General features: G+C 45.6%; 1 protein-coding gene across 4 annotated transcripts in view; it reads right to left on the bottom strand.

Moving 5' to 3' along the window:
* The window catches only part of PLAAT1 (phospholipase A and acyltransferase 1), a 143,229-nt gene that overhangs the window by 93,177 nt on the left and 32,890 nt on the right, over positions 1-17,162 (bottom strand). For all 4 annotated transcript variants that reach the window (XM_073578648.1, XM_073578647.1, XM_073578650.1 and 1 more), the window contains exon 2: positions 73-211. In XM_073578648.1, the coding sequence (XP_073434749.1) occupies positions 73-211 (139 nt within the window). The remainder of the gene's footprint in view (positions 1-72; positions 212-17,162) is intronic.

The following is a 17,162-nucleotide window of genomic DNA, read 5'->3' as shown; positions in this document are numbered from 1 at the left end:
CAAAGACATTCTGCATTGATGCTTTTACTATTAGAATAGAAAAAAAAAGAAATGGATCCTCTGCATACATACCCATTGGTGCAACGTTGATGACATAGCCATCACCAAGATACAATGCCCAGTGCTGGTATGCTGGGCGAAATATTTCAATCAGGTCCCCAGGCTGGAGATTATCGAGAACCTCCTCATTGTTTCTGTCACTTGAGGCCATCTGAAAAAACAGGAATTACAACTAAAATACAAATAATCACACCGGCGCTGAGATGGACACACAGTTTGATCTAAAAGCTGCTGGCACACCTGGCAGATATAGTGTGCTCTCCGCCACAAAAAACACAATTAAAACTCAAAAGAAAGTGGCCGTGCTAAAAGCAATGTGTAATCAGAAATACAATAGAACTTTAAAATACAGTGGAAATTTAAAGTATAATTGCATACAACCAGGAGGACAAGTGGTAATACTCACTTATGTGGAGGCTAGCTGCCGATGATGACGGTACTCATAGAAGCCACAAGTGAGTCAAACGGAAGGCCAAAGGGCATGTGGAGCTGGTGCAATACAGGGAGCGTCTTCCCATTTGCACAAAAGAAAAAACACCGACTCCCAACAGGAGAGCGCGCCCCACAGAACAGCAGGCAGCCTCGGCCGATGGCGCCGCCGAGCAGTGGTGTGGCGAGCGGGGGGCGTGGTTAGTGGGTGGGCATGTGATGTTAGCGGTGACATTACCGGTCCGTGCGAGACGGACGTGTTCAAGGGCCAATCTGGACGCGTTTCGGGGGAACTGTCCCCCTTCCCCAAAGGTATGGGACTTGCACTGCCACTATCACTCTATATACCCCCACATCCATTGTGCAAAGATGACGCACACATACCCTATTACTGGCAGCAAAGTGCCCTCAGGCTGATACTGTTTTAAAACTGCTACAAATAATTAAAACAAAACTTAACAAAAAAATTTATTGAAATAAGACTGAACATTTAAAACCGGATACACAAACCTGAAACAAAACCCCCCAAAAAAGTTATATTAAAAAATTTTTAAAATAAAAATAATCATACCCATGAAAACATTTTTTTTCCTTATTTAGATTAATAAAATAGATTAAAAATCCCATTTACAAGCGCCTGAAGTGCCAAAATCTTAAAGGAAGAATGACAACGGAGGTTGAGATAAGAGATGACCTGAAGTACATTACAAAGCAGACAATTAAATTTCATGATTAAGTCCCTTTGGCACCAAACTATCCAGCACAAAGATCCACTTGGATTCAACTCTCGACATGCTTTTGATGTAATCCCCACCCCTGGGATTTTTCCTGGGATTTTTTTGAACTTTTTGAATGCCAAAAAATGAGGACCCCACACGTCTTGCCATGTTTTTCCGCAAAATGGCGGGACAATGAATGACCTACAAACCCTTCAGAGATGTTATCTAAATGTTCCTTTATTCTCTCTTTGAGTTTTCTTTTTGTGCGGCCAACATAAAACCTATCACAGGGACACCTCACTATGTAAATGACCCCCATAGAATGGCATGTCATTTCATCCTTAATATGGAACATCTCAGTCTTATCCATATTCCAGAAGGTCGTTTGCGTGACTCTCTTATTTTTAACACGTACACAGCATGAACAATTACCACACGGGGTGAAGCCGTCAGTGCTGTTTAACCCCTTCACTACCAAGGGTGGTTTGCACGTTAACTCCTGGGCCAATTTTTACAATTCTGACCACTGTACCTTTATGAGGTCATAACTCTGGAACGCTTTCATGGATCCCGGTGATTCTGACACTGTTTTCTCGTGACATATTGTACTTCATGTTAGTGGTAAAATTGCATTCAAATAACTTGCGTTTATTTGTGAAAAAAACGGAAATTTGGCGAAAATTTTGAAAATTTCGCAATTTTCCAACTTTGAATTTTTATGCCCTTAAATCACAGCGATACAGCACACAAAAAACTTAAAACATAACATTTCCCACATGTTTACTTTACATCAGCACAATTTTGGAACCAAAATTTTTTTTTGTTAGGAAGTTATAAGGGTTAAAAATTGACCAGCGATTTCTCATTTTTGCAACACCATTTTATTTTTAGGGACCACTTCACATTTGAAGCCACTTTGAGGGGTCTATATGATAGAAAATACCCAAAAGTGACACCATTCTAAAAACTGCACCCCTTAAGGTGCTTAAAACCACATTCAAGAAGTTTATTAACCCTTTAGGTGCGCCACAGGAATTTTTTGAATATTAAAAAAAAATGAACATTTAACTTTTTTTCACAAAAAAAATACTTCAGGTTCAATTTTCTTTATTTTACCAAGGGTAACAGGAGAAATTGGACTGCAAAAGTTATTGTGCAATTTGTCCTGAGTACGCTGATACCTGATATGTGGGGGGGAACCACTGTTTCGGCGCATGGCAGACCTCAGTAGGGAAGGAGCGCCGTTTGACTTTTTCAATGCAAAATTGGCTGGAATTCAGATCGGACGCCATGTCGCGTTTGGAGAGCCCCTGATGTACCTAAACAGTGGAAACCCCCCAAGTGACCCCATTTTGGAAACTAGACCCCCCAAGGAACTTATCTAGATATGTGGTGAGAACTTTGAACCCACAAGGGCTTCACAGAAGTTTATAACGTACAGCGGTACAATTAAAAAATCATATTTTTTCCACAAAAATGATCTTTTCACCCCCAATTTTTATTTTTCAAAGGGTAACAGGACCCTAAAAGTTATTGTGCAATTTGTCCTGAGTACGCTGATACCCCATATGTGGGTGTAAATGACTATTTGGGCGCATAGCAGAGCTCGGAAGGGAAGCAGCGCCATTTGACGTTTTTGGCTAGAATTGAGATCGGACACCATGTCGCGATTGGAAAACCCCTGATGTACCAAAACAGTGGAAACCCCCCACAAATGACACCATTTTGGAATCTAGACCCCCCAAGGAACTTATCTAGATGTGTGGTGAGAACTTTGAACCCCCAAGGGCTTCACAGAAGTTTATAACGTACAGCAGTACAGTTAAAAAATCATATTTTTTCCACAAAAATGATCTTTTCACCCTCAATTCTTATTTTTCCAAAAGTAACAGGACCCTAAAAGATATTGTGCAATTTATCCTGAGTACGCTGATACCCCACATGTGGGTGTAAACCACTATTTGGGCGCATGGCAGAGCTCGGAAGGGAAGCAGCGCCATTTGACGTTTTTGGCTGGAATTGAGATCGGACACCATGTCGCGTTAGGAAAGCCCCTGATGTACCAAAACAGTAGAAACCCCCCACAAATGACACCATTTTGGAAACTAGACCCCCCAAGGAACTTATCTAGATGTGTGGTGAGCACTTTGAACCCCCCAGTGCTTCACTGAAGTTTATAACGTCCGGGCGTGAAAATAAAAAAATCGTATTTTTTCCACAAACATGATCTTTTAGTCCCCATTTTTTTATTTTCCCAAGGGTAACAGGAGAAATTGGACCCCAAAAGTTGTTGTCCAATTTGTCCTGAGTACGCTGATACCTCATATGTGGGAGAAAACTACTGTATGGGCACACGTCAGGGCTCGGAAGGGAAGTAGTGACGTTTTGGAATGCAGACTTTGATGGATTGGTCTGCGGGTGTCATGTGCGTTTGGAGAGCCCCTGATGTACCTAAACAGTGGAAACCCCCCACAAGTGACCCCATTTTGGAAACTAGACCCCCTAATGAACTTATCTAGATGTGTGGTGAGCACTTTGAACCCCCCAGTGCTTCACAGAAGTTTATAACGACCGGGCGTGAAAATAAAAATATCGTATTTTTTCAACAAACATCATCTTTTAGTCCCCATTTTTATTATTTTCCCAAGGGTATCAGGAGAAATTGGACCCCAAAAGTTGTTGTCCAATTTGTCTTGAGTACGCTGATACCTCATATGTGGGAGAAAACTACTGTATGGGCACACGTCGGGGCTCGGAAGGGAAGTAGTGACGTTTTGGAATGCAGACTTTGATGGATTGGTATGCGGGTGTCATGTGCGTTTGGAGAGCCCCTGATGTACCTAAACTATTGAAACTCCCCACAAGTGACCCCATTTTGGAAACTAGACCCCCCACGGAGCTTATCTAGATGTGTGGAGAGCACTTTGAACCCCCAAGTGCTTCACAGAAGTTTATAACGCCTGGGCGTGAAAATAAAAAAAACATTTTTTTCCGCAAAATTATATTTTTGCCCCCAATTTTTTATTTTCCTAAGGGTAACAGGAGAAATTGGACCCCAAAAGTTGTTTTGTAATTTGTCCTGAGTAGGCTGATACCCTACACTGTTTGGGCACATGGGAGAGCTTGGAAGGGAAGGAGCACCATTTGACTTTTTCAACGCAGAATTGGCTGGAATTGAGATCAGACGCCATGTTGCCTTTGGAGAGCACCTGATGTGCCCAAACAGTGGAAACCCCCAATTATAACTCCAACCCTAACCTCAACACACCCCTAGCCCTAATCTGAGCCCTAGCCCTAGCCCTAGCCCTAACCCTAGCCCTAGCCCTAACCCTAGCCCTAACCCTAGCCCTAACCCTAACCCTAGCCCTAACCCTAACCCTACCCTAACCCTAGTAGGAAAATGGAAATAAATACATTTTCTTTTAGTTTTATTATTTTTCCCTAACTAAGGGGGTGATAACAGGGGGTTTGATTTACGATTTATGGCGGTTTTTATGTTTGGCGGCTGTCGCACGCTAAAAGACGCTTTTTATTGTAAAAATAGTTTTTGCATCACCACATATTGTGAGCTATAATTTTTCCGTATTTTGACCCACCGAGTCATGTGAGGTCTTATTTTTTGCGGGACGAGTTGATGTTTTTATTGGTACCATTTTTGGGCACGTGACATTTTTTGATCGCTTTTTATTCCGATTTTTGGGACGCAGAATGAACAAAAACCAGCGTTTCATGAATTTCTTTTGGGGGGGTGCGTTTACACCGTTCCGCGTGCGGTAAAATTGATAAAGCATTTTTATTCTTCGGGTCAGTCCAGTTACAGCGATACCTCATTTAGGTCGTTTTTTTATGTTTTGTCGGTTTTTTGCAATGAAAACAATTTTATATAAAAAATAATTATTTTTGTATCGCTTTATTCTGAGAGCTATAACTTTTTTATTTTTTTGCGGATGATGCTGTATTGCAGCTCGTTTTTTGCGGGACAAGATGATGTTTTCAGTGGTACCATGGATATTTATATGCGTCTTTTTGATCGCGCGTTATTGCACTTTTTGTTCGGTGGTATGATAATAAATCATTATTTTTTTCTTCATTTTTTATTTTTATTTTTTAAGTGGTTCGCTAAAGGGGTTAACTAATGGGACAGTTTTATAGGGCAGGTCATTACGGACGCGGCGATACCAAATATGTGTACTTTTATTGTTTTTGTTTTTTTTTATTTTGAAAAAATGGATTTATTGGGGAATATTTTTTTTTTTTTACTAATTTATTTAGCGATTTTTTTTTTAATTATTTTTAACACTTTTTTTTTTTTTACTTTATTACCTTGTCCCAGGTGGGACATCACTGTCCTGTGACAGATCGCTGATCTGTCACATCACAGATCACTGTGACAGATCAGCGATCTGTCACAGGCACTGCTGCAGACTTCCTCATGCCTGCGCTTTGCAGGCAGTGAGGAAGTCAGCTCCCTGCAGGCCCCCGTCGCCATCTTGGATCCGGGGGCCTGTAGGGAAAGAGCCCCCCCCGCAGCAGCGCTGCACATTGCGCTGCCGTGGGGGGCTCAGGGAAGCACGGAGGGAGCCCCCTCCCTGCCGATGCTTCCCTTTAACCCCCGGTACACCGCGATCGCGTTTGATCGCGGTGTGCAAGGGGTTAACGTGTCGGGGGCGGTCCGTGACCGCCCCTGACACATTGTGCCGGGTGTCAGCTATGATAATTAGCTGACACTCGGCCGCGATCAGCGGCGCTCACCATGTGGGCGCCGCTGATCGCGATGACGTAATATTCCGTCCATGGTAATTAGGTCCATGGTCACATGGACGGAATATTACGTCAATTGTAGGTAAGGGGTTAAGTAATTCCCCTTTAGTGTGTGACTATCCTTAATCATTCCCATTTTCTGAGTAGGTGCTAGCAAATTCCCAATATTTTTAGCTCTTTTGTAGACAAACCTAGGTTTTTCAGGTAAAAGCTCACCCACCGTTTTATCTTTCTTTAAAATCGGCCAGTATTTCTGAATGATCTTAGTGAAAACTCTGGGGTTATTATGGAACTGGGTGATAAAAGGTAGTCTACTGATCTCTTGCGTAATACTCAGAGTTTCATAAACTTGTTTCTCTCTATGGATCAGCATACTCCTAGAAGCGGATTTTGCCAGTTGTCTCGCTTGATCCAAGATGGATGGATCATACCCTTTATCTGTAAATTGGGCCTTCAAAAAATTTGCGTCAATATCAAAATCACTGTCCTTAGTACAATTGAGTCTAATGCGCATGAATTGGCTCTTAGGAATGTTTGAGAGCCATGAAGGGAGGTGACAACTGTTCATATGTATGTAACTATTACAATCCACCTCCTTGTGATAACATTTTGTGTAAATGGTGTTATTCTCCACAAAAATATTTAAATCTAGAAAATTAATATTAGTAAAACTAATACTTGAGGTGAATTCTAGACCAAATGAATTTGCATTAATCTCCCTCAAGAAAACATCTAGACTTTTCTGGGACCCTTGTCATATGAAAAGCATTTCATATGGCAAGGGTCCCAGACAAGTCTAGATGTTTTCTTGTGGTTAGTTATAGCAAATTATAATTATCCTCCATCTCATAGTCCCGTGCTCATATACTCATCATACATATCCACGATCCTATAGGCCCGTGCCCATATAACCATCATACATATCCTCCATCCCATAGTCGAGTGCCCATATACCCATCACACATCTTCCATCCCATGGTCCCATGCCCATTTCCCCATCACACATCCTCCATCCCATAGGCCCGTGCCCATATACCCATCATACATATCCTCCATCCCATAGTCGAGTGCCCATATACCCATCACACATCCTTCATCTCATAGTCCCATGCCCATATACCCATCATACATATCTTCCATCCCATAGTCCCGTGCCCATATACCCATCATACATATCCGCCATACCATAGTCCCGTGCCCATATACCCGTCATACATATCCTCCATCCCATAGTCCAGTGCCCATATACCCATCACACATATCCTCCATCCCATAGTCGAGTGCCCATATACCCATCACACATCCTCCATCCCATAGGCCCGTGCCCATATACCCATCATACATATCCGCCATCCCATAGTCCCGTGCCCATATACCCATCACACATCCTTCATCTCATAGTCCCATGCCCATATACCCATCATACATATCCTCCATCCTATAGTCCCGTGCCCATATACCCATCACATATCCTCCATCCCATAGTCAACCATTATGACATTATAGTGAGCGGCGGGGCTTGCAACCTATGATGACATCAGTGTCGCCATGGCAACCATTGTGACATCATAATGAGGGGCGGGGTTTGATACGCACACACTTTTTCCCCCGTATGTAGATAGGGGAAAAATTGTTTGGTGAATTGGAACGCGCGGGGTTAAAATTTCACCTCACAACATAGCTTAGGACACTCTCGGGGTCCAGATGTGTGATTGTGCCAAATTTTGTGGCTGTAGCTGCGGCGGTGCGGATGCCTATCCCGGACATACATACATACATACACACCCACATTGAGCTTTATATATTAGATAAGTAAAAAAGAACAATTAGCGCCTCCTAGTGTGCACATGTGCAAGCTGTGAAAACTGTACAATATAGAAAAAGAACACAACAGCACATGTGCATGTATCTAGGCCATGTGAAAACACAGAAAACATTAAAAATATTCACTTCAGCAAAATTTTCCAAAAAATTTTTTGTAAAAATTTTTTTTACTTACAGAAATAGATGAAAAAATGAAGGTTCTTACTGCACAAATTAGCCAATTCATGTATGTCCATCAACCACGGCAAGGTGACCTCCCTCTGATGAGTCCCTGCTCTACACTACAAGCCATTTCTGGGCCAACAGCCTACAATTTTGGACAAGCATGTCACTAATGGGCTAAAGGGGGTTTTACACATAGCAATATCGCTGGTTATCGCTGATCGCGCGAGAATGTCCGGCTCCATTTCCGCGTGGAGGCGGGCGGGAGGACGTCTTCATCGCTGTGTGTGAAAGGTGAGTATCGCGTGCTGCATCGCTGCTGCATCGCTGCGAGATCTTTCTGTGTGAAAGCTCACTAGCGATCATTTAGCGATGCACCAGCAATCCTGACCGGGTCGGATCGCTGGTGCATCGCTAAATGTAAAAGGGCTTTAAGCCTACAATTTATGGGCTGGTAGAGCTGATTGCGGCACCTGCAAGGCCATATGGGAGGGGTGCAAGATCAGACTGGAGGCAGCCAGCATCAAGTATTACTTAAATAAGTAAAAAAAAAAAACCGATCAGCACCTCCTTGTGTGAACTCGTGCAACCTGTGAAAACTGCACAATATAGATAAAAAAGATATTGTGCAGTTTTCACAGCTTGCAGCTAAAATAACAAAGGTTTGGCTTCAGACCAACTATGTGGCCATTCTTGACTGGCCCAGCCATAGCCCTGACCAAAATCCAATTGAGCATCTCTGGAGAGACCTGAGTGGCTGTCCACCAACATTCACCATCCAACCTAATGGAACTGGAGAGGATCTACAAGGTAGAATGGCAAAGGATCCCCAAATCCAGGTGTGATAAACTTGTTGCATCATTCCCAATAAGACTCATGGCTGTACTAGCTAAAAAGTGTGCTTCTACTCAATACTGAGCAAAGGGTCTGAATACAAATGATCATGTGATATTTCAGTGTTTTTCTTTTTTAATAAATTTGCAAAAATTCTGTTTTTTTCAGTCAAGATGGGGTGCAGAGTGTACATTAAAGAGAAAAAAATTAACTTTTTTGAATTTACCAAATGGCTGCAATGAAACAAAGAGTGAAACATTTAAAGAGCTCTGAATACTTTCTATACCATATATGTATCTAATATATAAAGCTCAAAGTGTGTATGTATGTGTGTGTGTGTGTGTGTGTGTGTGTGTGTGTGTGTCCGGGATAGTCATCCGCACCGTCGCAGCTACAGCCACAAAATTTGGCACAGTCACACGTCTGGACCCCGAGAGCGTCCTAAGCTATGCTGTGAGGTGAAAATTTAACCCCACGCATTCCAATTCACCAAACAATTTTGCCCCTGTCTACATACTGGGGAAAAAGTGTGTGCGTGTCAAGCCCCGCCCCTCATAATGATGTCATAATGCCCCTATCTACATAATGGGGAAACAGTGTGTGCATATCAAGCCCCGCCCCTCATTATGATGTCATAATGGTTGCCATGGCGACGCTGATGTCATCATAGGTTGCAAGCCCCGCCGCTCATTATGATGTCATAACGGTTGACTATGGGATGGAGGATGTGTGATGGGTATATGGGCACTAGACTATGGGATGGAGGATATGTATGACGGGTATATGGGCACGGGACTATGGGATGGTGGATGTGTGATGGGTATATGGGCACTGGACTATGGGATGGAGGATATCTATGACGGGTGTATGGGCACCGGACTATGGGATGGCGGATATGTATGATGGGTATATGGGCACGGGACTATGGGATGGAGGATATGTATGATGGGTATATGGGCACGGGACTATGAGATGAAGGATGTGTGATGGGTATATGGGCACTCGACTATGGGATGGCGAATGTGTATGATGGGTATATGGGCATGGGACTATGGGATGGAGGATGTGTGATGGGTATATGGGCATGGGACTATGGGATGGAGGATGTGTGATGGGTATATGGGCACTCGACTATGGGATGGAGGATATGTATGATGGGTATATGGGCATTGGCCTATGGGATGGAGGATGTGTGATGGGTATATGGGCACGGGCCTATGGGATGGAGGATATGTACGATGGGCATATAGGCACGGGACTATGGAATGGAGGATATGTATGATGGGTATATGGGCACGGGACTATGAGATGAAGGATGTGTGATGGGTATATGGGCACTCGACTATGGGATGGCGAATATGTATGATGGGTATATGGGCATGGAACTATGGGATGGAGAATATGTATGATGGGAATATGGGCATGGGACTATGGGATGGAGGATGTGTGATGGGTATATGGGCACTCGACTATGGGATGGCGAATATGTATGATGGGTATATGGGCATGGGACTATGGGATGGAGGATATGTATGATGGGTATATGGGCATGGGACTATGAGATGAAGGATGTGTGATGGGTATATGGGCACTTGACTATGGGATGGCGAATATGTATGATGGGTATATGGGCATGGGACTATGGGATGGAGGATGTGTGATGGGTATATGGGCATGGGACTATGGGATGGAGGATGTGTGATGAGTATATGGGCACTCAACTATGGGATGGAGGATATGTATGTTGGGTAAATGGGCATGGGCCTATGGGATGGAGGATGTGTGATGGGTATATGGGCACGGGCCTATGGGATGGAGGATATGTATGATGGGTATATGGGCATGGGCCTATGGGATGGTGGATATGTATGATGGGTATATGGGCACGGGACTATGGGATGGAGGATAATTATAATTTGTTATAACTAACCACAGTTAGTTACTATGCCCGGGCAGCGCCGGGCTCTTCAGCTAGTTTATATATATATATATATATATATATATACACTCACTGGCCACTTTATTAGGTACACCATGCTAGTAAGGGGTTGGACCCCCTTTTGCCTTCAGAACTGCCTCAATTCTTCGTGGCAGAGATTCAACAAGGTGCTGGAAGCATTCCTCAGAGATTTTGGACCATATTGACATGATGGCATCACACAGTTGGCGCAGATTTGTCGGCTGCACATCCCTGATGCGAATCTCCCGTTCCACCACATCCCAAAGATGCTCTATTGGATTGAGATCTGGTGACTGAGGAGGCCATTTGAGTACAGTAAACTCATTGTCATGTTCAAGAAACCAATCTGAGATGATTCGAGCTTTATGACATGGCGCATTATCCTGCTGAAAGTAGCCATCAGATGTTGGGTACATTGTGGTCATAAAGGGATGGACATGGTCAGCAACAATACTCAGGTAGGCTGTGGCGTTGCAACGATGCTCAATTGGTACCAAGGGGCCCAAAGAGTGCCCAGAAAAAATTCCCCACACCATGACACCACCACCACCAGCCTGAACCGTTGATACAAGGCAGGATGGATCCATGCTTTCATGTTGTTTACGCCAAATTCTGACCCTACCATCCGAATGTCGCAGCAGAAATCGAGACTCATCAGACCAGGCAACGTTTTTCCAATCTTCTACTGTCCAATTTCGATGAGCTTGTGCAAATTGTAGCCTCAGTTTCCTGTTCTTAGCTGAGAGGAGTGGTACCCAGTGTGGTCTTCTGCTGCTGTAGCCCATCTGCCTCAAAGTTCGACGCACTGTGCGTTCAGAGATGCTCTTCTGCCTACCTTGGTTGTAACGGGTGGCAATTTGAGTCACTGTTGCCTTTCTATCAGCTCAAACCAGTCTGCCCATTCTCCTCTGACCTCTGGCATCAACATGGCATTTCCGGCCACAGAACTGCCGCTCACTGGATTTTTTTTCTTTTTCGGACCATTCTCTGTAAACCCTAGAGATGGTTGTGCGTGAAAATCCCAGTAGATCAGCAGTTTCTGAAATTCTCAGACCAGCCCTTCTGGCACCAACAATCATGCCACGTTCAAAGGCACTCAAATCACCTTTCTTCCCCATACTGATGCTCGGTTTGAACTGCAGGAGATTGTCTTGACCATGTCTACATGCCTAAATGCACTGAGTTGCCGCCATGTGATTGGCTGATTAGAAATTAAGTCTTAACACACAGTTGGACAGGTGTACCTAATAAAGTGGCCAGTGAGTGTATATATGTCTATTTATCTAGATGGAGGCCCAATACCATCGTATCGGGAGAGTGGTAATGTCACGATGGAGGCAGGTTTTGCAGTGCTGAGAATATCTCCCTCATGTGCTCACCCACCTATTGTTTAAAAACAGTCAGTGAAATATTTTACATCACAAAATGAATCCTCTGTGATCCCCTGCTGTAATGTCAGTATTGTCTTTTGCTTCCTGCCCTGCCCAGGAGATGTGGTATGCTCCGTACACGGTCAGACACAGACAATATTTAAAGAGAACTTTTGATTGTGGGAAAATCACTTTAATTTGACCGGCTTCCTCTGCCTGTAGACACGTCGCGCATCTTCCGCCAGGATCACTGTGACGGTGTTCCGCTGGTGGTACCGTGCAAGAGGCTGGGTGAGTGTGAGGGTGAGTGTGGTGCACATGGCATATAGAGTGTCTGTGTGTGGTGCGATGGTGTTCCGCTGGTGGTACTGCGCAATAGGTTGGTACCAGCAGCAGTATCCATATTGAGACACCCATAACTTGGGTGTCCCAATATGGCAGTCGGTGAACTTCCTCTGCTTAGAATTCTGGGATACGGTGACATCTGGACAGAACAGGAAATTAAAACATTACAAGGCAATTATATAAATATATATACTGCTCAAAAAATAAAGGGAACACTTAAACATAGGATCCTATGTTTAAATGTTCCCTTTATTTTTTGAAACAATTAATCACCCAACATTTCAATATCATAAAGAGAAAGCTATTATCACAACTTGAGATGGACAAGCTGCACTGCAGATCCACCCTACACAAAGACCTAGAAGAACAACATGTGCAACCCCAGAAGATCCTAACCCAATCCTGACCCAAGTAGAGAGCTCTGCAGTTGATCTGAAACAGAAGATCTTAGATAAACTAAATACCATCAATATCAGAGATTGACTCCAAAGGCCCAGCAAAGAAAACATCACCAGACAGTATGCTAAAAGATGCCAATAGAGCACTTGCATCAATAACTACCACCACCATAACTCAAATTAATGAACTGATCTATGCTACTGCCTCAGCAATCATGGAAATGCTTGGCTTGGCTATACAACCAGCAAGAATAACAAAAGTACTTGCCCCCTTGGAAAAGAAGACTGGAGACAAAGATCAAGGTGACATTGTAAGGGGGTGAAGAAGAAAAGGAGCTGAGGGGGGGTTGCCTTCTCATCTCGTGCCCGGAACTATTGAGCAGGGCGTTAGGTTCCCCAGGGGACACTTTAGGAGCCTGTTCTGCAGCCAGCAACAGGAAAAGGGGAGGACTGAGACCGGGAAAACTGCGCGCGTTTTCCTCAGAGCAGCGCAGAGATCTGACAGGGGAGGATGCTGACGCAGGAGGGGAGAGAACTCGGGTACAGCCGCCAGAGCAAGAGAGACCACGGACAAAGACTGTGGACAGTGAGTACGTGATGTCTGGGACTGCACTGTCAGAAAGGTTGCTGACTCCCCTCTGTGATAAGGCGCTGCCCCACAGAGAGACTGTGTTCTGTGACCAGATGCTCCCCCCGTAGAGAGACCGTGTTATGTGGTTAGGCACTCCCCTGTAACGAAGTGGCATTCAGTAAAGGGGCTGTGACCTGTACAGAGAGGCTGAGCCTGGTTCGCTGGTGCAAGGTAGAGGAGCTGTTCCCCGAAGAGAAGTTGCAGCTACCCAGAGAAGACGTCCCCTCCCAATTTGGGAGAGACTGATGTGACCCTGGCCCCCAGAGGAGAAGTGGCCCACATCCTAGGTGTACCAGACGAGCTGGTGCCCTCCCAAACAGTACAGCTGACTGCAAAGCCAGAAGACCCATAGTTGGTGACTGTAAAGGCAGAGACCACCCCAGATCCCAGGTTGCTACAAGAAGGCCGATGGATTCTAGAACAAATGCGGGCACAACTCTCAGAACTGCCTTCTCATCATGTTCCTCAGGTGGAGGCCACGTTAGGAAAGTACCAGGAGGTGTTCGCAAAAGATGAAGATGATTTTGGGCGCATGACGGCCATCACCCACGAGATACTGGGGATGCGGCACAGATACGGGAGACATATCGCCAGATACCCCCACAAATGTATCAAGAGGTAAAGGGAATGCTGTCGCAGATGCTGAAGAAGGGAGTGATCTGTCAGGGCCCGAGCCCGTGGGCTGCCCCCATCGTCTTGGTGCGGAAGAAGGATGGAATGTTATGCTTCTGTGTGGATTACTGCTGGCTCAACACTTGTTCGGTGCGAGATTCATATCCACTGCCATGGATAGAGGAGTCCCTGTCGGCATTGGGAAATGCCCAGTATTTTTCTACACTGAATCTGGCCAGTGGGTACTGGCTAGTACCCATGTCTGAACAAGATCGAGCCAAGACAGCTTTCATTCTTTCGATGGGATTATATGAATTCGACCGCATGCCTTTCGGGCTAGCCAACGCCCCGGGAACATTTCAACGTCTCATGGAGAGATGTCTGGGAGACTTGAACTTCAAAGCCACTCTGATTTACCTAGACGATAACATCATCTTTGCTCCCACCATTGAAGATGGAAGTCTGCAAGGACTCGGGGCAGTACTCTCGCAGATGCAGGATAGAAAGGAGCGTGTCATCGCATACACCAGTCGCTCCTTACATGACTCGGAAAGAAATCCGGATAATTACAGCTCATTCAAGCTAGAGTTGTTAGCGCTGGTGTGGGCAATGACTGAGAAGTTTGCAGAGTATTTGGCTGGCTCGGAAGTCCACGTGCGTACGGATAACAAACCGTTGGCTCACCTCGAAACAGCTAAGCTGGGGATCTTAGAACAACGTTGGGTAGCATGAATGGCATAATTTCGGTACAAGATCTCCTACAGGAGGGGAGCGGAGAATACGCATGCTGACGCCCTTTACCGAGTAAATTACCGCCCGCCAGCGCCCGGTCAGGATGAAGAGTTGGAGGCTATAGAGGTTCCAGAGTTTGGAGGAACTGCCAGGACGGTGGCAGCGACGTGGGAAACAGTTCAAGAAAGAACACCGGAGAATTTGTTGGAACAACCCCGTGATGAGTGGGTCCGAATACAACAGGAAGATCAAGAGATAGCTCAGTTGAGACGGTGGCTCGTAGCCGAACAAGTGCGTGGCCAGAGTGAGAGGACAGCCATGTCCCCTGAGATGTTATGGATGCTGCGCCAGTGGGAGTGGCTACAGTTACGGGATGGTATCTTGCACAGGAAAGTGTACCTACAATCTGAACTGAGTCGCGTTTGGCAGACAATCATCCCCTCGTCCCTGGTAAAACAGGTGACTAAGGAAGAGCATGAAAAAGGAGTGCACTTCAGGCCACAAAAACATTCCAGTGGCTGCAATGTTTATTCTATCATCCCCACTTGAGGAACATCATGGAGAGAGTATGTCAGCAGTGCCGGAATTGTGAACTAGTCAAACCGCCGGAACAGCGAGCCCCCACAGAGACAGTTAGATCCTCTGCCCCTAAGGATCCACTGGCCATAGACTACTTGACGATTGGCCCAGCACATCAGGGCTCTGAGCATTGCCTTGTGATGATCAACCACTATTCCAAATTTGCTGTGGTCACGCCCACTCGGGACCAGACTGCCGAGTCTGCGGCCTATGCTATCTGTAAACATTTCATTCAAGTGTACGGGTGTCCCAAGCGAATCCATTCTGATCAAGGAGCCTGCTTCCTTGGGAAGGTGATGGAAGAGTTACATCAGTTGTACAAAATTGATAAGTCTCGGACCACCCCTTACCATCCACAGAGGAACGGAGCTTGTGAGAGATTTAACGGCACCCTGATCCAGATGCTGAGGACACTTGAAGATCAGAAAGCGTGCTGGACTGAGTCTGTCTCCGAATTAGTGTGGGCGTACAATAACCGTAAACACAGTACCACAGGATTCACGCTCTATTCACTGTTCTTTGGTCGGCCTGGGAAGGGACTGACTGAATTGGCGCTGGAGCCTGAAGAGGACTACCCGCGGACAGGGTGTTCTCCAGGGTTCGAGAACATCGTCACCGGCTACGGACCATTCAATGGCTGGTGCAAAACCGACTCCGTGTATTGGAACACCCTCAGGTCCCTTCCCAGAAGGGTAGATAGTAGAGATGGTCAGCACTCGGCTGAATGATAAGAGTATACGGTGCTAGTGAAAAGGATCCAGTGGTCCCGTAAGCATAGGTTTGATATAGAGTCTCTGCACACATTAATTTTGCTCAAAGTGGAATATTTTTATTTATATTTGACGGTGAGGAAGCGACAGCTGACGTTTCGGCCTCACAACGGCCTTTATCACATAGTCGCCCTTTCGAGATGAGAGATTGAGGTCACCGGGTAAATAGTGTCACTGCTAGGCAATGTTTCTAAAATTTTTAGATCGTCATCTGTGGCCAGTGGTTCTGATTCCAGAGAACCCAAAATTGTGGGTGCGTGCCCAAGGATCATTGGTGGCGCAATGGGGGATGCAGGCACCTGCTTTTCTCGAGACCCTCCAGTGGCGCCGTCTGCCCCGGTGCCTCCGGCGGCTGAATCAGTGATCGCTGTTGAAGACGAAGATGAGGGAGACTCTCTACTCCTTCAGGGAAACCCGGAAACAGGGCTGGTGCCTGAAACTACGGAAGTAACGTAGGAAACTTCAACTTCCACTTTCCCAGTGGCTGATTCCACCACCTCTACTGATCTGAGACATTTTGAATGGTCAACGGCAGGTGTACCCCCCAGATGCTACAACCAGGATGAATTCATCTGGCAGCAAATTGTGCAAGGTCTGGAAGATTGTCAGCAGGAGCTCCAGAAACTCTCGACCGTGGAAAGGTGAGCTCACAGAGAGGAGGAATGTAAGGGGGTGAAGCACAGAAGGAGCCGAGGGGGGGTTGCCTTCTCAGCTCCATGCCCGGAACCACTGAGCAGGGCGTTAGGTTCCCCGGGGGACACTTTAGGAGCCTGTTCTGTAGCCAGGAACAGCAAGAGGTGAGGACTGAGAGCGGGAAAACTGCACGCGTTTTCCTCAGAGCAGCACAGAGATCTGACAGGGGAGGACACTGACAAAGGAGGGGAGAGAACTTGGGTACAGCTGCCAGAGCAAGAGAGACCTGCGGACAGTGAGTACGTGATGTCTGGGAGGGACTGTCAGGAAGGTTGCTGGCTCT

This window comes from Dendrobates tinctorius, unplaced genomic scaffold (assembly GCF_039654945.1).
Source record: "Dendrobates tinctorius isolate UK_male_01 unplaced genomic scaffold, ASM3965494v1 ptg000060l, whole genome shotgun sequence".
NCBI lineage: Eukaryota > Metazoa > Chordata > Amphibia > Anura > Dendrobatidae > Dendrobates > Dendrobates tinctorius.
This window is presented reverse-complemented; position numbering and strand designations above follow the sequence as displayed.